The sequence below is a fragment of the Triturus cristatus genome, chromosome 5_1 (assembly GCF_964204655.1).
Source record: "Triturus cristatus chromosome 5_1, aTriCri1.1, whole genome shotgun sequence".
Taxonomy (NCBI): domain Eukaryota; kingdom Metazoa; phylum Chordata; class Amphibia; order Caudata; family Salamandridae; genus Triturus; species Triturus cristatus.
This window is the reverse complement of record NC_140587.1, coordinates 757,887,949-757,912,732: the sequence shown is the minus strand read 5'-3', so window position 1 is coordinate 757,912,732 and position 24,784 is coordinate 757,887,949. Positions and strand designations below refer to the sequence as shown.

General features: G+C 41.3%; 1 protein-coding gene across 5 annotated transcripts in view; it reads right to left on the bottom strand.

Moving 5' to 3' along the window:
• Positions 1-24,784, bottom strand: part of ZNF521 (zinc finger protein 521) — a 685,278-nt gene that overhangs the window by 143,855 nt on the left and 516,639 nt on the right. For 2 of the 5 annotated variants that reach the window (XM_085605733.1, XM_085605734.1), the window contains exon 5: positions 2,972-3,037. The exons of the other annotated variants lie outside the window; for them this stretch is intronic. In XM_085605733.1, the coding sequence (XP_085461859.1) occupies positions 2,972-3,037 (66 nt within the window). The remainder of the gene's footprint in view (positions 1-2,971; positions 3,038-24,784) is intronic. 5 annotated transcript variants of the gene reach the window in all.

Below are 24,784 nucleotides of genomic sequence, written 5' to 3'. Positions count from 1 at the left end.
TTTCATGGCAGGACTCCTGCCACGAAATACTGGCGGTGCACAAACTCGGAATATGCTGAGAGGGACTGCACCAGTCCCCGCTTGGCATATTGCGTTGTGGCACAGGTGCGCCACAGCCAGGGAACAACTGTTCCCTGGAGCAGCAGGCGGTCCGCCACCGATACGACATTGAAAGTCATAATCAGCAAAATGGTGGACCGCCACCCTTGCACCACCGTGAGTCTGGCGGTCGCAGGACTGCCAGACCCATAATCAGGCCCTAAGTTTAGACCTGAAGTCCAAGGGCCCATTTCAGAAAGGTAAACTTAGAATTTAGGTCTAAATTTACCTTTCTGAATTGGACTCTTAGACTTCAGGTCTAAACCAGTTCTGGATTACCAAATAGGCAAAGTAGGCACTGGCCTATGGGTCCGTGACAATGGATCAAAATAATATTGATTTGATCGTGAAAAAAAATTACAATCAAGCTTTCTTAAATTGTTTCCAAAAGATAGAAAACAATTAATCAACTCAAAGAGACATAAACTTTACATTAAAGACTCCACTGACTACGTTGTCTTGCAAAAAGTAGACTTCCAAGGTATCCTGAAAGATTTCACCATAAAAAATTGAGGAAAGTAAATATTTGAAGTTTTGTTGGTTTATTAAGATTTTTACAAAAATAATTTTTGTTTAATAACATTAATAATTTTTAATGTTTAGTTTTGTGTAATAAAATTGGCTTATTCAAATTGTTGGTTGGTAACATTGAAAACGTATTAGGAGATAATTTGCGAGGGGGGTGGTGATTTTGACTGCCTAGGGGCCTCTACAGGGTTTAATCTAGCACTGGTCTAAACTTAGACTTCAGCTCTAAGTTTACCTTTGTGAATTGGGCCTTAGTCAGGACGGTGGTCCTTATTCACAAAGCTTTTTTTAAGTCACACATTTGCTCCTTGACTCATACCATGAAAGATTATGTTATGTATCCATGCTTTACACATGACTTACAAAGACAGAGCCATATAAATGCATGCTTGTGTGTGAGATCTATAGGTGCACAGTGTATGCACACATGCAACCACCACATATGTAGTAATTAGATCAGACTGGTAAGCATTCTTAGGGAAAGCACACAAAGGAGGTTAAAAACAGCCATAACTTGGTCATAATAAACAAAGATTTTACAATACACTTGCAAGACTTACTTGCTATAATATATGTTTTTTTAGATAGTACTTCATACCACAAATGTTTGCCAGTCTTAAATACTGGACACAGCAAGTATAATCTTAATGGCACTCAATTCATTAGCCCTAGAAAGGCCATTGTTCAACATTAAGACCAGTAGTTCATATCAGATGTCAACAGCGAGCTCTTATATTGTTGAGCCGTCCAACTTATAGTTGTATGTAAATTGATAGAGCAATTCCACTCCATTCCACTATATCAAAATTACTACTGCTGAGAATATCCCTAATAAAATAACCTAAGTGCAAGTATAGGCCTACTAACCTTAAACCTAATCATATAACCTAAAACTTCACTCATTCTAACTTGAAATCCAAGTCAAAGTCCGGTGTTTTGTTGACGGTGGGGCCCACCTGGACTCATTTTTGGGGACCATCACTCATCTTTCTTCACCAGACTTTGACCCAGAGCAACAGAGCATAAATAAACAAAAGAGGAAAAGAAGGAGGACAATGCTGGAGAGTACACCAGGGGCCGTATTACACATACAGTGAATTTTCCTTGATTGCACAAGGCACACCTTTTAAATGGTGCACCTGACGCAATCAAGTAAAATGCGCTGTATTAGGGTGAAAGCTGTGGGGGCAGCGCATTCACATGAAAAATGGAACAGCTGCTTTGAAGCCGCTCCGTGTTTTCACAGTGCAGGCCACAACCTGCCTGCACTTTCAAAGGGGATTAGATAGCTCCTTACGGGCAGGTGCAGTGAGTTAATGCAACTTCCAGTGCGCCACCTTTTAGGTGCGCCTCCTGAGAGCTCCTTTGCCTCTGCGCCCGTGGCTGTAATGCGGCGCAGAGGCCAAGGGATTCCCTCCCATGCAAATGAGGGAACGCCCTCTGAAGATAGTGCTGGTGCTTTATGTGCACCAGCGCTATCGGTTTTACAGAAGGGGATGCACAAGCATCTGCGGCCCCTTCTGTAATACCAAAGTACCTGGGAGGCATGCAAAGTGGGCGCAAATGCCCGTTGCACCTCAGGGAACTTCTTTATTTTTAGTATTTCCCCAGTATTCCCTGTTCTCATAGGATATTTGGCTGGCAAAAATACATTTCAAGTAAACACATTTGCGTTGAAGAATAAAAGCTAACTAAAAGAACATTGTAACTCTTCATAAATAGCCTTAATATACGCATATAGTGCACACAATGAGTACCAGAAACACACATAGTTAGGAAAAGTGAATCAGTCAGCGGTCAGTCAATATCATGTAAGTGTGTTCATTTGGTTTGCATCATGCAAGTGCATGCCAAACAGCCATAAATTGCGAGCATGCATAGGTGTGTTGGTAAACTATGCATGTTGAAATGCATGTGCTAAATAGACCCGAGTGCCACGGAGAAAACAGCTGTTATGGGAGGTTGTTTTCAAAACCTCTGAGGCCAAGTATTGACAACAAGTTGTTGTAATTTAAATATTGTGTGCTGCTCTGTTTTATGAGTGGTTAGTTTCAAAGCACACGCTTCACAAATATGCATTTTGGCCATGTAAATAAATACAATTCTAAAGATCTTACAGCACAATCATCTTTACGTTTTGGAGAGACGTTATGCAATGCGGCCCAGTGAAAGGTCACAGTGCATTTTTAAAATATGCAGGGCAGTCATACATGCAAAATGGTCAGAATACATAGTTTTGCATTGACCAATAAATTACTTAATGCTTTTGCACGTCGATGCAGACGGGCCTTTGCACCGTGCATAGACGCATAGCATCTACTACAGTTGGATAGTAAATACCTACTAGCAATGGGAACACGTCGGGGGCTCCTGGATCTGTTGGAAGGGGACGTATATCTACCTTCGAGTACTGTACGAAAAAAACACAAATTGGTAGAGGTGTGAGAAGAAAGGTCATGCTGCATAAATTCAATGCACTCAAAAAAGGGGGTAGTAGTGGTCTCGTTATTCGCACTTCATACGCAAGAAAGAACAATGTTTGTGGTGGGTACAGTATAAACCACTATTAACTGTGGAAAGGTATGGTGTTGTCAGGTGATGCACACCCCCTACTACCCAAGGTGTGAGATTGCACTCTGGATCAGAATGACACAGAATGTACATAAATATTAATTCCAATAACCCAAGCACTCTGATAGTATTTAAAGATTCCTATTGGGTCCAAACATGAAAGGCTCTTCTTTGCAAAACTTGATGTAATGTATTATCCTTGCGGAGTTGTAGACTTCGATGCTGTCAAAGGTTACAAATAATTTTTCTTCTAAGCATAATCGCTTCGTGCATGTCTGATGTAGCACTTCCCGAAAGGTTGTGCCAAAAACTCTATAATCGCATGAAACCGTGATAAGGTAATGACCCTCTGCCCAAATAAATCGGAGAAATCGATGGAGACCAATACGTTCAGATGGGGATGATAAGACGCTTTCATGCGATTACAGTGTTTTGGGCACAACCTTTCTGAAGCATTACATCAGACATGCACAAAGCGATTATACTTATTGGACTATGCACGCAGTCATTCTAACCTTGAAAAAGTCACTGTGTGACGAAACACGTGTTGGCTGTTCCTGAAGAAAAAGAATTTGTAACCTTTGACTGCACCGAAGTCTACAAATTCTCCACAAGGATAATAAATTACATCATGTTTTGTAAAGATGAGTCTTTCATGTTTGAACCTTATAGGAATCTTTAAATACTATCAGAGTGCTTGGGTTATTTGAAATAATAAATTCAATGCAATCTGCTCTAAAGGTAAGCCTGCAAGGAGGACCACGTCTAGCACTGCAACATGTGTATAGTCAACAATATATCAATACAGGAGTCGTGATCAGCTGGCGCTCACAACACCTAATAGAATCTCAGCTTGAATGCACCCTGATGGCAAAGACAGTTATTGTAATCAGCGTCGCCAGTCGCAAGAATGTGGAGAATGTTGGTTCTGTCGGGTAGAGAATTGATTCTCGGTTTACTAAATAATAACCAATCAAGAACAAAAAAACAGTACTCAAACTTTTAAGTAATAATCAAAGAAAATGAAAGCGAATGAAAGACAAAGAACATTAATCAAATAACACACCAAAATGAAATCAATCAAAGTCTATATTTAGGGATAAATCCATAAATTATTTTACATTTTATGGTATCAAGATGACATTAGAAGGCTGTTAAAGTTCATGAACATACAATTTGTTCAAACGGCGCAAGTGATATGGTAAAAAAAGTGCGAAAAAAGTGCTAAATGTGAACACGATATATACAGTGCTGTACGAATTGTTAGAACTGGTCATTCAAAGGACATCCATCCCTAGGTACATAAAGCTCCGTGCCGCTTGGTGTTTTGAATTTCCATTTCACATGCGGCTGAGAGAGTAGAGTCAGGATTAGCACAAGCACGTCAACGTTTCGACCCAATAAGGTGCGTGATTGAATAATAGGCACGGAGGGTCTTCCTCAGGACAAGGCGATACAATGGACAGCCGAAATTAATGAAAGAAAGGTCTTCAGGGGTTGTTCCACTGTGGGTTGAACTCAAAGAAAAGTCCTTGATGGTGATAAATTGCATCAATGGGGCAGCATAGTTCTGTAGCTCTCTGGCGCTGCTCTAGTCATTATGCTAGATGTATCCGCCAGTGCCAAAGCATGAGTCCATGGGCTTCAATGAAAGCAAAGCCCCCAGGCCTTGGTTGAGTAGTAAAAGATAGACATAATAGGGATGCAGTAGGTTCTTCAAACCTCTGGAGACTGGTGCCTTCGCAACTGCTGAATTTATAGAAGCCATATTTCAGGCCTCCTGGGTGAAAACTCTGGTGTTAATAATAAGAAATATGAGAACATTGGAACGTTCGGAACTCTCGTGAAAACACTTTAGTGCAGTGGTCCATTAACTGGGAAGACACTGCCTGGTAGTTATTGACTGGGGTGGGGTCGGAGAGCCCAGAGTAACTGCAGTAAATGAACAGAGGTGTTTAATTTTTGTCATGCAACTTTTTGTTAGTTTTCCAGAAAGGTGAAAGGAGAAAACAGATTCTTTTTTTATTTTTGAAGATTTGTTTATTGATTGTTTCATACCTAAAACATGGAAACAAGTGTGTGAGCATATATGCATATCACATGTTCACCATCAACCTGATCACTGCCGTACACAGTAACTACAACCATGGTGAATTACTTTTATCCGTATGGGCCACATCTCTGTTAGTCCAGAGGCTTACCCTCTTCTTAATAGGAGAACAGTGCTGAGTTGCTTCTATAGGTAATTTTAAATCAAGTCTCATCTCTATACCGCAGCCACACATCTGAAGCTCTGCCATGTTTCTAGGGCAACCTCATGCCTCATACACTGACCTCTCGATTGTACAGCATAACTCGATAGCCACCCTCCATCTCACAACAAATTGGGAGACTAGGTTGTTGCCATCACTGAGCTATGTCTCTCTTTCCAATCACAAGGCCCAGTTGTATGAAAGTCTTACACATTTCATTTACATTCTCAAATATCTTCCTTATCCATGTGAGAAGAAAAGTCTGGCATGCTGAGTAAAATATACGTACAACAGCAGCAGTCTGTCAGCTGATTCTCTTCAGTAGCTTCACCACATGAAAACCTAGAGTGCTATCATTCTATATTGATGGCAAATATGAAGCACTTCCTGAACTCAATGTTCCTGGCAGAGAATTTGTTAAATTTAAATGAACATTCAACGATTAAGGCAGATATGACTCCAGCTGCGAGAGGAAGTATAGGATTTTAGAAATTTATGGCATAATACATTTTTCAAGGGCTAAAATAGTTAATGAAAGAAATAGCCACTTGGGTGCCAGTATCACCATTCCATATCCATTTCCTCAGATTATCCATCGTCTCTGCCACGTGCTACCCCTTAATTCTAAAATAGTGACATTTTAGTGGGCATAGAAGGTTTTTTAAGCATCCATTTAAATGCATGGAAGCAGGTTTGTTAGAAGAATGGGAAGGTACTTGTCAGTAGTTGCATCTCGCTGCTTGACTGTTCACTGGTTTCAAAATCATTTTATTGTGAGTAAAATGTAAGAGTGATGATAAACAATGTTTATAAATCTATAGAAATGTCTCTATGTTTACTTTATACCATACTACATTCAAAGATCATTAAAACATTCTAAAATAAGTAACAGTGAAAATCAGAAGAAGTAGGCTCCTACATTGAAAACTGTCATGGGCTACACAATTTCCACAGACTGGAATCACTTTAAATATAAAAGACAAACACACTGAAAAGAACAGTTTCAGGACCAGTAACAGCAAAGAGAACGGTTTTTATGTATATATTAATTCATCCTTCAGCTCAAGAAAATTAATAGTTCTAAATCTGTCTTCTCCAGAAGCATACCTACTATTCCAGGCCCAATCCATAAGATCGGGGAACACTCTGGTTCTTTTTCAGACTCTACGTTTTTCAAAGGAAGTTGTTAGGTTAGAAAGGCCTAGGAATATGTGGGTTGAGACTGTAATGAGACTTGTTTCAGGTACTATTTAGGAATTCCGGGGATTGATATCAACCTGTTAGGAGCCAATCAAAATAAAGCATTTTGTTTGTGTACAGTGGTCTGGTTTCTGGCCTCAGGTTTAGACCTTCTGCAAGAACATTCCAATGTTTTGTCTTTTTCTCTGTGTTTAGTTTTGTTATGTTCTGCGCTCGGTGGGTGGACTGTTGTAGTAGCTTTACAGTCCCTGTGCCTTGGCCTATACCAGACGTAAAAGTCGCTCGCCCTCAATCTAAGCCCTAAAGCTCATATTCAGGGCCTTTCACGACTGGTGTCAACAACCTGTAATGCTAAAATGAAGGATGTGTATTCACCTCCTTAGAACTAGTTGTTCGGGATAGAATCCGCCGCAATGTAAAGGACAGTGACTGCTCAATGGTATGTGCTATTTGGGGCCCCAAACTGGGGGCCAAGTGGCTGTCTTTAGCTGCAAACAGTTGAAGAGGAAAAAGTATACTTTAGTTGTTGCTATGCCAAATGCCTGCTGGAAGGACTATTCAAGTGAATATTGTATTAGGAGGGCACGTTTGAACTCATCCAACGTGTTACAGAAGCAGGAAATGCTTTTAAAAAGTAGTTAGAGTTTGCCTATGCTAAAATCCTACTAGTTTCTGAATATGATTGCATAACTTCTTTTAAAAATGATCTTCCAAGGGTTCTTTTGCCATACAAATGTGGAAGCTAAGCTTTGTTTCTCAAAAAACATGGCACATGTATATGCTTAATGGTATTTATACATACGTTTGGTTTTAATATATTTTTAATTATGAAAATAAATCATAACGTAAGGTATTATCAGAAAAAGGTGTTAGAATTATAGTCTTGGAAGTGCCCTCGTCATAATACCTGATCCATGACCAATCCATGGCTAGATTGTGGAATGAGAACTCACTAGGGGGTGGCGGAAACTATATACATTTTTCCACTAGCGATGTACATGATTTTCTTGAAAATTGTGTGCCTTTAGTAAATTAGATTGAGACAGTAGTTGGCATGAAAATCTTACTCGAAGTATTGTGATACCTGCTAAAATTCTTAGACATTTAACTTTCTATATTAAGCAGTCTCCCAAATGCAAAATAAATATGAACAACAAAAGGGTGATAAAACCCAAAAATATTGTGACATAAGAGAAGCCCAACAATAGGATTTACCTAACTTAATGCTTGCATAAGACAATATCTGCTCGATCTTCAAATGACCACTGCACTGGCCCTCCTTGGATCCCACCGTGACAAGATATCCAAGCAATGCTATCTCTTGTAAGGCACCAAAAAAGGTGACAAAGCAGAATATACTGAAACCAGGAAAATGCACAATTGCATCAATGCCCTGTGTCCCACCCCTGTGAGAATTGTTGTAATGCCACTGCTTGCTTGCTGTGAAGGATCTGGCTACAGGTCGCTTAGAGACACCATCCAGTAGAGTAATTAGCAACAGTGTAATTTTAAACTGGGTGGGAGAGACCACATTGTTGAGTCTGTCGCTGTAGGCGATGTGATCCAAGGGCTAAGAGTATACACGTTTCTATGAAGGTGAGAACATTGATCCTTAGAATTACTCCATTTCTTAAGAATAGTCAAATCATAAGGTACTGCCTTGTTTTGTGGCAGAAGTGAAATCCAAACGGTACCCTGGGGCAGGTAGTACTATACCGCCTGCGCCCATTTGAATGAAACTAAATCCACAGGGTTCTTCGTGGTTTTGTTTAGCACCAAGACCACGAGCATTATTATAAAATCAAGTGTTGAAAAAGTGGCAAGTTCAGAAGCCCAGACACTCTTGTGCAAGGTTGAATTTGGTTTTTGACACACCTTCGCCCATGGGTAAGAATGAGGCAGTACTAGTTTGTTTGGGTGACGTGCAAAAATCCACAAAGTAATTTTTTAATACCAATGGTCTTCTAACTCAGCAAAAACATCATGCTTCTGACCCAGAGTTGGGGATGTGCACCTCTCTGTTTCCAGTAAAATATTGTGGAGATAAAAGTAGACTACAAAAAAGTTGCGTCAAAAATGTTGTCTACTGAGAAAATAGAATGAAAAAAGTTGTGGCTACAAAACACTTGAGAAAATTGGTTTGTGGCTACAAAAATGTTGTGACATATAGGGTAAAGGAAAGCGTATTGGGAGAAGGGGCAAGGGTATGTCCTGCTGCTAAAGTATAGAGGAGCATCTAGTGTGTGGTGGGAAGGGGGTAGGAGACCAGAAAGGGGTTTTTTAGGGATTCAGGGACAAAAAGCATTAAGGAACGGGCAGAGGTTCACAGGGTTCATGGAATGCTAGTGTTCACAGATTTTAGGGTTCAGTGAGGCACAACATAAAAGGGTACTAACGGGGTTTTAAGGTTCAGAATGGATAGGTTAAAAAGCCACTAAGGCGTTGTTAGGGTTCAGGTAAGAGTAGTGTTAAGGAATAGTAAGGGTTTTAAGGGTTCGCAGAAGGGTAGCATTAAGTGTTCACAGTTTTTAGGGTACAGGGAGGCATAACGTAAAAGGCTAATAAGGGGCTTTTAGGGTTCAAGAAATGGTAGCAATAAGCGGGTGGTAAGGTGTTTCTAGGTTCAAGAAAGGTTAATGTTAAAGCAGTGGCGTAATGAAAGTTGAAGGGGCCCCCCTGCAAGTTACACAGAGGGCCTCCCCGCTCAGGATTGGCGTGAGTACAGTGCGGAGGGGGCCCCCTGCAGCTCGGGCCCCCCCACACTGCGGGGGATGCGGGGGTCTGTGTTATGCCCCTATGTTAAAGTACAGTTCAGTGAAAGGTAACATCGTGGGATAGTAGGGGGTTTTTATCATTCAGCAATGGTAGCTATAATTGATGTAGTTCAAAGTAAGCACTCAAATAGAGGTGGAAGGATACATACAAACAGCCAATAGCGTTATGAAAGAGATAAATACTCCACTGCAGCCGAACCAAGACATGATTGACGAATTCTTCAAATAATGGCAGAATGAGGATGCTGGAAGAAAGCCAGTGAGTGAAAGGGGAGGACCAAATTACCACTCCATTTTATAATTTTTAGAAGCGGTTCTGTTCGACGGTTGTGTTGTCAACATCCGGCATTACATTACAATCTACCAGATTTCAATGACTACCATGCCATGTTGCATACCAGGCACTAGAAGTGAAAATTGTCAGTATGATAAAGAAGGGCCAATACATAGAGTTCCGTAATGATGGGTTTTTTTTACTTTAATAATGACAAACAGATTTTACAGCCTAACCGTGAAATCATGTACCAACTGCACTGCTTTACAATTAATAGTCATTAGCAATTAAACAGCATGTAACTATCACACGATGTCACAATATGAGGGGAAGTCAGCAATCTGCTTAGAAAAAAATAATAGCAAGTGGCACTCTAATTGAGATGAAATGAAATGTTTTCCAATGCAATTTGAAAGAACACCACTAAAATATGAATATGCAAAGATATGGAACCACTATTAAAGTAAGTGAATTGCATTTTAAGATTAATTTCTGTTCAATGCTGTATGCTGAAAAGGTCCTAGTTGTCATACAGGTGCTATATACAGATAGTAACCTTACACACAATGTAATATATGGCTCACTGTCTGATGGATGGTAAGAAACTGGCACTGTAAATTGGATTGAATGTGAAACTGATCTTTTTCATCTTCCTGACCAGCTGACATGAACCACACCCACAATATCATGGGTCATACCCTATAATTTTAAAAATAATATACGTGCAGGCTTACTCGTTCAGTTTCCTTAGAGAAAGGTATTCTGTTGTGTGTACTCTAATGAGACATTTTCATTGTACGACACATCCTGCAATCATTAATTCCCTCTTTTCTCATCAATCCTGCAGTAGGAGAGGGGGGTGAAACGTGTTTTGATAAAAACATTGGCAGCACATCAGGTTTCCTGCTCAAATGTGTAGCAATGTGAATAGATCTAAATCTATCAACACAATCAGGGCTGTGACTCCAAGACATCTTCTGGAATTGTTCTTGCAAACGTGAGTAACGAGTGCAACCTAACATAGGGAAGACAACATGATTGCGTGTTTCGGAAGTAGACTAATCTCAGCTTACACCTCTGTTCTTTTTTAGAGTTTTTCCAAACATTTAGGGCCTCATTTCAATGTCGGTCGGAAAGCCACCACCGACCGACATGGAAAGTTAACACTCAGACCGCCGAATTACAATGTCGGCGGTCAGAGTGTAAACCAGCCGGGGAAACCGACTCGGTTCCGATGTGCTCAAGGAGCCCGTCAGCTAGTTGGAAACCGCACATATTTCCTTAAGGGCAGTGTTGCCACCATCAGGATTATGATGTCGGTTTCTGACAGCCTTTCCATGTTGGCCTTTCCGACATAGACAGGCTAGCGGAAAGCTACTTTGGGGGCCCCTAGCAGTGCCCCCTTCTCCCCTGGCCCTCCAGTTGTGGCTCTGGGGGACATCTATGGTGCCACCCTTCACATCCATGCACCATGTGGCAGGCAACTCATGGTGCCTACCACACTGTGTAGGGAGTTTACCACTACACCTGAGATGGTGTAGTGGTCAACTCATTTTAATAAAACACCCTATCTATAGTTTGAGTTGGGCACCTGTTTCCTAAAGAGGGGCACAATGAATTGCTCTTCCACTATGATCTCCAGTACTCTGATCAAACACAATTGTCCATAAATCAATTGCAATTCTAGGAATAATGCTCTCTCCCTCCTTATTCTCAACCACTTGACGTATCTGAGAAAGGTGTACAGAAATTATGTTTTGCATTACCATGACTTTAAAGCACAATCATACTAATACTAATTTGGAGGGAATTTATGCTTATTCACATTTAGTTTCATTGAAGTTAATGTATGCTTCAGTTCCTCAATGAGTTTAAGTTGGTTTGCTTTTTTGCTTTGTGACATGAACATTTTAGTTCTATGCAAGTTGAATATCTAATGTTGTTGAGTGCAATGCTTTTTTTTCTTTTCCTTGTAAAGATATGTTTTTTTTCTTTGCATTTATCATGGAATGTTGTGTTAGTGCATAGCACATTAGAGAGAAAGCTGCAGTGTGAAGACTAGTCCATGTATCTTATCTTATTACAAATAGTGTATGTTTGAAGGATGCAGAGAGAAGTTTGTATTGTGAGATACCGTGAGAACCTATCCAGTATGTAATTGTATCATTTTGCTTTAACCTCATTGGACAGCCTTTTTGAGAAGGGTGTGTAGTTGGTTTAAAGTGTTAGAGTTTGTGTGTGTTTAGAGCAGAGCAGAACGGGAAGATTTTAGAGTGTTCTCTTAGAGAGAGGACCCACTTTTCCTTCGTCCTTTCCTTTGAGGCTACCGCATGCTGGTTTGTCCACTATTTCATAAGATTTTATCTCATTGATTAACTACTAATTGAAACATCAATTTTGACTATAAATTGCTGGTAACCAGATTTTTGCCTTATACAAACTATTAACTTTAAAAATCCTTCACGGTTTGATATTAAACTGTCCTGTTTGGGGAGCCTAATTTGCTTCACATAATATTGAATGTATTGATTTGTTGACCAGACTCAGATGTGGAGCACCAAAATCCTAAAAGGATTAACACTGCTCCCAGTCCATCCAGTGAAGCGCTTCATGCCTGAAGTATGACAGCACTAAAAGTTCTATGTTTGTTCATGTTACTCCTCAGTGACTGTGCACAGGTACCTAGCATTTGGACTAATGCAGCTGGTATCACCTCTGTTTTCCAGGTAGAAAACACTGGTCCATACCATTTTCTGTGGTGAATCTGCATATATGCCTCTACCACCTTCCTTTTAGGGTAACTGTGCCCAGTGCTAATGTAATACCTCAAAATGGCTACAGGCTCCAGAATATGTCCGGTTACAATTAGGCTTGCTAATCCTTTTCCATAGAATGCAGAACCTCTCATTGACTTACATGTTCTCACATTTTGGAGAGATCGGAGACAGCTCTATGGAGGATTTACTTTAGGTATCAGTTGCAGTATAAAAAATTAAAAATGTGGGGGAAGTTTCATGAATTCTGTGTATGACCTCCCACACCACTTCCACCTCCTCCCCATTGGTATTTTGTTTGCATCAGGGAACGGCCAAAAATCCTATGCTTTTCTTTTTTTTTGGGGGGGGGGGGGGAGAGTTTTATATAGCACAATACATGGCTATGCTTATAATTTCACGCCATATATTTTACAACAAAAAATGAAAATAAAGGGCCCTAGAATAAGAACTCTACAATGCTCTCTTCAGTCATTAAGCTCACACTGTGAATGGAAGATTAACTTTGAACAAAGACTAAATAGAGGTAGAAATTACTTCTGCCAGGATCATGAGTGCAGAATAAACATAAGTGAAGGGTATGAGTAGGATTCACAGGAAGATCTCATGTAATTGAATCATCTATGAAAATAACTTCCAATCTCACTTAATTGCTTTCTTTCTTAAGTGCACTTCCACAGTGTTTTCTCCACAGGTCCTTACCATCTAAACTGAATGTTGTGCAGAGAAATCGTTTAATTCCTTCAGTGTGTTGGTGATCTGACAACATAACAGGCTACTACCAGGTACGCAACACGTCATTTGGCCAGTCAGTTGTTCAGTTTTATGTTCCCTGCCCCTTAGCTCGATCACTGCAAGCATCATCTAATTGCCTAATGCCCTTTCATATACAGACCCCCATTAAAATACATATTGTTTTCTCCCAAGCCTAATGTGTTGAAGACCACTTATTGAAGTTTGTACACTTGGAACTTATTGCTCAGGCAAATTTGCCTATTAGCAGCTTCATAACAAAACACTTACAAATATTACAGTGGAATGGACCGACATCATCCTAGTGATATGCAATGTAAATGAAGATGCCAATAAATATATCAATCTTCATGCAGGTAAACCCGGCTCTCATTTCTGTATTATGCTACCCCGGTTTCCGCACCTTCCTACCACTATGTTTTTGAGTTACCATTATTTTGAACACAACATAACTTCTTATTTATAAGATAACTTCTGGAAAGAAAAATGTACATATAGGGAGGACGCAGTACTAAAGGAATTGAGAATTATTACTTCTGCACTCATTAAGACACCCCAAGACAAAAGGTATATGCCTGTGGAATATCACAATAAGACAAAGAGCTCTGAGCTCACTATGAAAATCAGGGCTCCATTTCAGACATGGAAGCTTTTACGCACATTCTGTTTCATTTTTCAGAATTATTCAATATAAACTTGTTGAGATCCTGCAACTCCTGCTTCAAATGGGGGCTGCAGGATACATCCCAGGCCAAGTTCTTAATTGGGAATGGTAAGCAGATGGACCATTTTTCTATGTTGATGGTGTAACAGACTCAGGTCCTCTGACTGCTATCCACCCCAGGATATATTTAGAACGTTACATCTTCGTTATACCCTTTGTGTTCGACCTGCGCCACTATCACTAATGGTCTATGCCCAAAATTGAGATCTAAACTTAAACAGGCATATGAAAATGGGAAGTCCCACAGGGATCTGTGCCCTTAGCAACCTGCAACCAGAATTTGTCTGCAGCATATTACTCAGACCATTGTTAGATGGGAGAGGCCCACAGATAATTATTTTAATAACAATCAGTTAATTGTTTTATATAGCATATCTACCCCAATCTATTCAATGGTGATTTAAAATAAACAACCCAACAGTGAGAAGTGCAACATATTGGCAGACAAGGCAAAAAAGATAACTCAAAAGAAGATCAGTAGTGAACCCATAGATAAAAGTGGTAATAGAGTACAAGGAAAGAGAGATATTTCCCCAAAAAGTGCTCAAATGATTTTTAAGTTCCTTTTCAATGACTACAATGTGAGAAGCGCCCAAAGGACAGGTTACCGGCTCAAATGTTGTTGCTTCCTGGAAAAGATGCCCTTTGCTTCACAGATCCTTCATTCCTGCAGAGATGGTTCATAGGCTGGCCAATTATAGGGTGGCTTCTCTTGTGGATGGCCTAATAGGCCTGACAGTAAATCCTGAAAATTATGCATAGTTCAATTGTCAGCCAGTGCCGTTTTCTCAGTACTAGCTTAATATGATCAAATCTTCTCTAGAGGTGCTCTTCTGGCTGCAAGTGCATTGTAGCCTTTAATGGAGCAAACACAGTCTGGAGGGGACCCAGGCGAAAGGCATTGCCAAAGCCTGGGTGTGCATTAACAAGATACTCTACTGCTGGATGGATGGTGGGAGGAGATGCTTTATATATTGGAGCACACGGAGATAAATGTTTACAAATAGCCCAACATTATTGATATGGGAACGAGGGGGGAGCATGGAATCAAGTATGAAACTCAGAGATTTAACAAGAGGGAAGACGGAAGGGGAGAAATCATATGTGCTTAATTCAATGTCTAGTAGAGGTATCAATGCCAGTGATTCACAATGAAACCAGTCATTTGTGGATTCAACATAATAAAGGTTTGCAGTTGCAACAAGGGATAATGAAGTTACTTTGGAAGTGTAATATTTTAAAGTAGTTCTGTGTGTCGACAGCATATTGGTCGATGGAACTCCTGCCCCCTCCATCGTTGTCCTCATTTAATCCAAACAGATATTGGTTGAATAATGTGGAGGCCAATGTGAACCTCAAAGGGACACGCCATTTCATTTGGCCCATTCTAAGATGTTGTCCCCGGTTCATACCATCTCAAACCAGTTGGTAAGGAAGGAGGAGAACCAGCTACTGCCAGAGCTGAGGAAGCCTAGGCAGAACTCAGCGATACTGATGAGTTGTTTTATTGACTAATATATTTAAGGAAGAGAGATCAAGGAGTTTGAGAAGAAAACGAGCCTACTCCATCCAACACATGATGAGCACCCACTACTTTCATAGTGGTGGGCTCGCTGTTACAGCCAGGCTGAATCCAAACTCCTTGATAGACAACAAGTGTTATTCTCTTGAAAGTACTTACATATGAATGAGACACATTGCTCAATGTCTTGTCCCATACAGTGGATGTTTGTAGCTCATTTATCAGAGATGGAATGAGTGTAAAGCTCTATGACTCTAGTCCAAGGAAATGCACCCTTTAACAACTGATCATTCTGGTAAATGGAACGAGGCAACAACAAAGGTGATAATATCCTTTACTGTGCTGTGATGATGGAAAAGGCCAAAGTGTGAATCTGCTTCTCTGCTGTTATCAGCAGGGAGTAGTTCTTGCAAATGGAGCAAGCTCCCTCCTGGTGCTAAATTATCCCTCATAGGAGTCAGGCATTTTTTCAAATAAAAGGAATCCCACATTTGAGAAGCTACACTGACACATTCATGGGGAAATGATCACACAGCTTTTATGGGCAGTAAAAATGTGACTATCTTTAACAAACAGGAAATGTTATCCGGTGGTCTTTCTATAACACGTTTACTGTGCAGATGTCAGAAAGAGTGATCATATGTGGTAGTTCAATCAATAGTCAATTACTGATGGACGGGGCATGTCAAGGGGTAAGCAGTGGAGAAGAAGGAGGTTTATAGAGGGTCAGAAGGTGTGAGTAGGTGAAAGAATTGAGTTGGGAATAAGAAGAACATTTAGAGTCCAACATGTATGAAATGTTATATATAAGTACATACAATCAACATATAAATAAATGAGTTGAAGGGAATGTGAATAGTCAACAATGTACACAATGCTGATGCATCAATTTTGTTGCTGATTATGCCTTGGAGCATTTCAGCAAAAAATAATAAACAGGTTTAAAAGAAATGTGGGCACCAAGTAAAAACAGCCCCCATGCACACATAAGAGTCATTCGATGTACTAACTATGCAAGCAAACACATATCCATATGTGCAGTTATATTTTCAGCAGTAACTGAAAAACTTCTAGTAATTGGATATGGAATATGTGTAAACTATTTGCAATCAATTCTATACATTTGGCAACCGAAATCCCTGTGTGGTTCTAACATATCATACAATAAAGTAGGATGTGAACATTTCAAGCAAAGGACGAATATGTCTTTCGACACAGGCTAGTGGGACACTTACTTTTTCAGATCTTTTTGCCGTCATTATATTGAATATGTTCCATACTCTATATATAATTCATTTGTGTGACTGATATGTTGTGCTGGTATAAATTAATATAAAACAATTGATAAGAGTCCAGCGATGCAAATTCTGCAAATCTCTCCCAATAGTATACTGAAAGGGGCCATTTCAACAGAGTCAAGAATTAATTAACAAACTGAGCTAAACTACCCAGGGCCATGAGCGCTGCTGCGAACATCTAAGAGCAAAAAAAAGGTAATTTTCTTCCTTTTCAATTAAGACACCCAACATAACCCAGTCTTCTTTTCTCTGGGGCTAAAATGGAAAGGAGTTGCCAGATGCCTCTACAAAGTAGCCACAAGGAGTTTAAGGTTATTGCAGAGTAGCCCTGAAAGCTACCGCCGAATGTTCTACCTTCCTGTTGAGATCGCTGGAGAAAGCAGGCAGTCCACAGCTTCACAAAAAGTTATGATCTAGAGTGACATATGTCCTTGTGCTTCGTGTAACTGGTCATAAAAGAGCTCCCCACAGAAATATCCCCTGTTATGCATTCTGTAATGACAGTGTTAACTTTTCAAATGAGATGACAGAGACAGCCTTTCAGTAGAAATGTAAAATCTAAGAGGAGCTGGTAGTCAGAGGGAGCCCAGTACTTACTTATGCAATAAAGATAGTTCTCCCGCTTGGACATTGATCTACAGATTCAGGCTTCTGGTTGCTCTATGGAAAAGGGAGTTTGACAACTATGAAATCCCTTTGCAACCATATACACTCTTATGATGCCGCAGTACAATGCCATATCTCAGTTTCGCACTTTAACGAGAATTTGAGATCTGGCCAGGACCTTGGGGACCCATCGGCCAAGGGCAATCCTCGTCTATATGAAATCACCAGGGTCTTCCATTGCTCTCTGCCCTTCATAAAAGACTCTAATATAATTTTGCAGAGCATATAGTAAACCGCAATATCCTATAATGTCAATATGATAAATCCTGCAATATTGCAACAAAACTGCATCATCATTCAAATGTTTCCATCATATATCAGCCTGGGTGGTCTCAGTACCATATTCAGGTGTAACCCTGCAGTGGTATACAAGCAAATGGCAGTTTCATATTCCAAGTGCTCCATGTACAGAAGCACAACTTTAATTTCCAAAATAGTTTCCACAAAGGGCAGATTGAAAATAGGCCAACTATTTGCAGATTATTAGCTTTGGCCCGTTGCTTGTTTTAAGAGCTAGTCGCCATCTCTGTTTTCAGAGATGAGTTTGCCTAATTAGAATCTTATTAGTAATAAAGTAGCATGGAGTTGCAAACATAGTTTCAGACTTGTTTTTTCGGATGTCACCAGACATACCAGTCACTCTTCAGTCACAGGTATAACCAGAGGAAGCGACTTACCTATAGTTTGAGAAGGCTCTAATAAAAGCTACAGAGCTCATTGTCATATCATCCATTAGTGTGTTGATGAAGTAAGAGGTAACATATAGAGACTTGCTTCTATGGCTGAGGCACTCAGAATGATCTCACACCAGAAAATCCTTGGTCTCGTATTCGGAGCCCAGCTCAGGAGGCAGCTCTGATGTGGGTGAAACGTATCCACAAAAAGTGACAAACTTTGGCAATATAGGAAGCTTCAGATGCAACTAAATATCCATTCATTATCTTCAGAAATCCTTTTGGAGCCTCTGAAACCTCTGAAATCTTACTGGGATAATTGCAAAAAGAGGGAGAACTACCAACAGCTTATGACCCATTACAGCAGCTTGCTTTTGCAGTCAAGGGCTGTGTTTTAATTCGATTTTCCAGGAGAGATGGCTGTACATCCTACAAGAGTACTCCCCCGTCTTTCATATGGAAGAGTGGTCTTGCCCAACAAATCCATTGCCTCTTGACATGATTATTAAATGTGCTTTCAAATGGTATTCTTTCGCATGTTCGTACCTTCTTACCCTTGACTAAAGTAAGGAACGGACTTTAAATGTTTGGGAGATGATTGGGCCCAATTAAGCTCTTCAAATTAGACAACAAATACCACAGCGGGTGGTTTTCAGCATGATTTAGCTCTATTCCTGGGGGACTCTTAACGCTGGAGTAAAAGCCATACGGACTGTAAATGTTGGACCTCAGTATCGCCCATCTCTTTTCTGTGCTAAAATACATTCTAGCACTTTTAGAACTTGCGTCATTGTAACCTCAGAGTATTTGAGCATATTACTGGGTGGATATCTCCTTCACAGAGGGGAACTTCCCTAGATAAGCCACTGTAGAAATGCTTTCTTTTCCTGTGACTTAGTCACAGGGGTGGCACCTGAGCTGGTTTTGGGAGAGCTGAGCTGTGTTTATGTGGTAAATCCTAAAGTAAACCCATCAAACGCGGACACTGTTGCAAATAGGATCCTAAATTGATCTACCAAACTGTAAGGCAAGAAATAGGGAGAAGTTGGAAAGAAAGTTTCAGACTATCAGTCTGGAAGGGGTCTTAATCCACACCGTACAAAAACGTGTGCAACTTTAAAATGCACAGTAAAACAAGAGAATGATGAGGAAAAATAGGAGTTTCTGCTGAAAGTTACAAAAATTCAAAATTTGAAAATGTATAGCATGTATAAAGTCAAAAGAAGAAAGTGAGTGAGACGGTTCTTTCGTGAATGATAATGTTGAAAATGCCATTACTCCGTGTGGTTCTCGTTTAAGCTCATTTAGATCCAAGGCATGGCCCCCACAGAGGCTCAAGTCGCAGAGAAGCAACGAGAAACTAGATTGTAATGTCAGAGTATGAAAATGATAGAAGATTTAATTAATGCCCCCGGTGTACTTAAGATGTAGGCACAGGGACAGGCATACAAATCAAAATGGAGCCACTGTAATGTCGTAGGATAATACATCCCTACCTTTCTCCCCAGACCCGACTCCCAGAGCGAAAGCTACCCCTATGAATTATTTTAGAAGGGATGTGTAGTGCCAACATTTTTGACAGATTCCATATCCTCATTTCCTTCTCTGTGGGGTATAGTGCACATGCTCATCTTCAACCCTGAGGCTTACCATCGTGTCCCCTTCCATGTCCCTGCACAGTGGGTACAACCTTGTATCTGTCACAGTGATCTTATGCCATTTCCAGAGGGTTACGTTCTTTAACTAAGTCAGGGCAAACAACCATTTTTTTCTTTGATTATTCGTGAATAAAAACAGGTCCCCAAGCAATAAGTGGTTATTATACCTCATGTGACAAAACGGTATCGCTGGCAAAGCAGCCATCGGCCGGTGCAGGTATGCGTGGTGGGTCGGAGGAGCAGCGGGCCGGGGGGAACTTGACAGACGACAGAATAGGTTTGATTTATTTATTTAATTTTACCTATTGAGTCATCTGTCGACTTACCCTACTCCCACCCCGCCCCACCACCCCACTGCGCTTACCTGCACCGCCCGCCGCTGGCAGCCATTCCAAAAGGAAACACTGACTGCTGTCCACCAACACTTCTGCACACCAGATTTGTATCCTTGGTTGTGTTTGTCGTTGATAATTGAAGAACTCGGCTGCTACATAACCTATACTTTAATGTTCTGGTAAAGGAAAGGGGTAGTGTACAAAGTGTCTCTACAACTGCCTTTGAATATATTCGCGTGAACAGGATACTACAGAGAGAGGGTTCCTTCCCTCTCTTCCAAGATGGTGGAAGGCCAGACAGGATCAGTCGCTTTTGTGGTCTGCGTGAGTGTACTGAAAATGTGGCCTTTGGGTAAACAATACTGTAGATGATTCCTCCCACACATTTGTAGTTCAGGCCTAAGAGCCAGATGCGCCTACATGCCCTAAGAAGCAGTTCACAGCGCGGAAGAGAGAGGAATTCAGCTTTCAATTTAAATCATTTCCTGCTTATGGGGGACTGCATGTTTCAGAGGGGACCGAAAAGATTTTGAAGATCCTGAATGCTAAGAGAAGGAAACTGAACCTTGGCGAAGACCAGCATCTTAGTTTAAGAAATAGAACACACCTATTAGTGGCGGTAAAGTTGTCTTTCAAATAGTTTTGGGGCGTGTGAATGCGTGGTGAGTACATCAAGACAGAGAGATAGCGTGTCACACAATTCTATGTAAGACTGCAGTCCTAGAACGCTAGCTATAATATTTTTATATTGCGGACCTTATTATATGTTTCATGAAAAAAACCATAATGCTGGGTTTATCAATGCTGCATACTGACACTGCTTGCACCAAGCCTGAAACATTTAGGCAGCAGGGATGGTCTCTGCCTGAGATGGTATACAAGCGGTGCGGCTGCTAAGATCAGCTTCCCCTCCCTGCTGCCTCTGGAGTGGAGGCACCAGGGGTGTAACATGTTTTGCCAATGCCGGGGGGAAAAATAGGCACCCCCTATTAAAATTTTGCACCCTTAAAAATGCCCCTAAGAATTTTGCGCCCAGGGCAACCACCCCTGCGCTCCCCCCCCCCCCCCCCCCCCCCCCAAGCTATGCCACTCCATTAACTTTCCAACTACTCCAGGGGTTGACGGTGGCTTTGGATGCAAACTGTGGCCTGACTTTTCTTCTGTCTCCCTGTAACACGAGGGTGATGCTGGGGTTCCTCATACTTAAACTGATTCCTGAGCACACAGCCATAAGGAAGAGAAACACTGTCTGCTCCCACCCAACATAAATCCACTCTGACACAAAATGATACCCTCCAGCACAGCACACTGATCTTGGGGCTGGGTGTGCATTTCTTAATTGAAGGCTGGAGTACTGCAACAATGCGTTTGGGGTCTGGTGACCCGAGGGCAAGTTTACAAAGCCTCTCTAGTAATATCTACGCTTTTTCCTCTAATACTGTGTAGTAAATAACTGTAAGTGGGGGCGAGCGTGAATTACTTCATGCTTTCAGTACATATCTCTCACAGCACATATTTGACAGTTGCTAAGGCCTCATAGTCTTCTCGCCCAGGGGTCTTCTTGCGAAACTTTGATCTACATCATAAAATGTTAATGCCCATCGCATCATGATTCCTTAAAATGTTGCATCCCTTTATCTGAGCAGTCAGCTTGAACCAGCGCAGCCGCTGTTCAAAGAGCACCCCAAATATTAAGTGACGGTTTTGAGGAGGTAACAAAATGGGTTGCATTAAAAAAAATCAGCACTGCAGAATAATCTGCACACTATCATTTATTGACAGGAGACAGCTCCCTTTCCATTCGTCGCAAATAACAAAGACATGCAGCTGCCAGAAGAAGCACTCATGCACAGAAACATTAGCTCCTTCTTTTTATTATTGTTTACAGTTCCACATAGTGCTAACTTGGCCCAAGGGCATTAGAGTGCTTTACATTACACAAGGAAAGATTTTTATTGGGTGTTTTTTTTTTTTTTTGCACGGGGAGATTAAGTGATCAGATCTGCCCAGAATGAAAAGATGTTGAGCTGGAGCAGGGATTCGAACCTGCTTTCCCCAAGTCGGAAGGTCATTTCTTACCCACCACACAGCACTTTCTCAAACACACAACTCTCTCTGTCCCTCTCAAACACATATAAACTCATACACACTCTATCACACCCACACTTTTCTCTGTTTCTTACACACACACATGCGTGCACACAAACACACTAGCACGTGCATAGATACACGTTTAGGAAAGGAGGTGGAGTTTGGAGCAGATTTGGGAGCTGGGATTTTCCTGTTTACTAGAGATAAAGAACTCTCCAGCTTGTGGCCTCTCTGTTAACAGCATGTTCTGCTTTAACGACACAACTTGCTTGCACTTTTTTCACCATCTTTGCCCCCAAGACAGACCAGTAAACACAATTCCTCTCTCCATAATTAGTCTGTTCCTCCAAGGGCCCTGGAGTAGGTCTGCACGCCGTCGATTTAATATCCAGCACTATATCCATATGTGCTGCCCTTGCCTGGTCCCAGAGCATATAAACTCCCCTATTAGCAGCCTTGACTGCTTAATTATGCAGATTTTTTTTGTACCCGGCTGCCTGTAAAATTACTGTGTCTAACCTCTTTTTTTTCTCCGTTGCACCATGCTGGCCATTCTAATGAAATCGGCATAGGGGAAAGGGTCTGATTTGCAGTAATGGAGGTTGGCTCGCGCTGGCAATCTGTCCTTAGTGGGAGTTACAAAAGAAGTCAAATGCCTTCATCTGGTTCTCGCCTACCACTCCCAAGGTGATTTAGTTCACTTCCTGATGCTTCCCAACTTTTCCTGAGGCTGTCCAATCAGCGCATCCACCAGGGAGCCCCGGCCTGGCTTTAAACAGTCTCTGTATCTAGTTACAGGCCCACCAGGGACAGGCAACTATCCACCCCCAAGCCTTTCAGATGAAAACCTTTTCTAACAAGGCCGCCCAGCGCCAATGAAATAACACACATCTGCATATCCGCTGGGTCCCATGTTTCTTGGGCTCATGGATTATGTATCTTGCAGCCTCTAATAAAGAAATGCAGTTCTTTGTTTAATGTTTATCCTGTGCTTGTTAAGCAAATGCTAATGTTGTATTGGAATGCTTTAGTGCTATTTGGGTTTTTGGTGATTTACAACGAGACAATCTGTTGTGAAGTAAATTTAGAGGGATGCATGTCGGATGAAATGAAAGCAAGGGTCTGACAGGAAGAGAAGGCGGCGCGTTCTTTCCGCGCGCCTGTCTGGACCCCCGGGCTGACGTATCCGCGCCGCCGTCGCCAGTTCCCGGACCTGGGGGCGCGCGGTCAACTCCGGCGCATTTCGAGAACGTAACTTCCCTCCCCGTTTTCAGTGTAAAGGTAAACAATGTCCTGAAGGACAAACGGAAAATAATAAAATCAGACTCTTTATTGTGCGTTTCTCTGCCCGCCCTCCGTGCAGAGCAGAAGTGCAGTGCTATCCAGAGACCGCGTGAAGTCCGAGATTTAAGTGTGTGAGCCCGGCTTTACGAGAAACGGTCACACAGACCGAAAGAAAAGGGGCGAAAGCGCTTTAGGAAGTGGACAAGAGGCTCAAATTGAAGGGGGAGTCGCGTGCGTGTCCTTTATGTATCCTTTAGTCGGGACCTCCGCAGAGGCCACTGTTTCCAGCCGCTTCCAAGGATATCAGCCCGCAGGCGTTACTCGGCGTCGAAGGAAAATATTTAAATACCAGAGTCAGGCACATCAACTGTAAAACAAGTCATGAAAAATAACACGCAGTTCAAGCGGAAGAGGTCGACGCGTGGTGAAAAGGGCATATATTAACGAATGTGGCGGAAGGAATCTGTTACACATTGCTCCAAAGTATTTGTGTTCAACCTTGTACTGCGAAGCAAAAAAGAAAAGCAACAACAAAAAAACACTGATTTCTGTTCTTCGCCCATTATGGCCAACAATACTGAGTCGCCCACTCAAATGGTGGCCAGGTGTTTTTTGCTGCATTTGCATTATGCCCTACGAAACCTAGAGACAAACAGGTGATATGTTATGGATTACCTGCTTATTTATGGTAATATAACCTGACTCTTGACTGAATCAGCAGTGACGTAGGTCCTTCGTCCCTTGGCTCTCACAGACGTACTGGCCTAGTGGACAAACAGTCGTGCCTAACTCCGTTCCTGCAGTACAAAACATGGAGTGTGCGGAAATGTACCTCTGCTGGTTTATCTGGATAAAATGCGTAAGTTGGCATTGTCATAATGTTGTAAAATGTTGATGTTTTTCTGTCAGTTTTTCCTTGTGTTGGAGAGCTTCTCTTTTATCCGGCAACATGGTTCCCAAAATTAAGCGATTTTTTTTTACCAGCAAATTACTTCTATGAGAAAAAAAAGAGGATTTTTGATTTTTCCTCACTCGAAAAAATTACTCTTCCAGAATTTTCACCTATAATTAAAGGTACAGGTTTTACGAAATCTCCCGAGTTTTCAAAAGTTATTTTAGTATTACACAAAAATCTGATAGACAAACTCCAGGAAGTTCGCTCTCTGCTAGTCAGGCCCATGCAAGTTTACTTCTTCATTTAGGTCCGATTGCACACAGTGATTTGTATACTGCATGAGAGCACATCAGTATTTGGAACCTTGCTAGAGATATTTCTCTCCGTGTTCGAGAAAGTATAACTCAGTGTC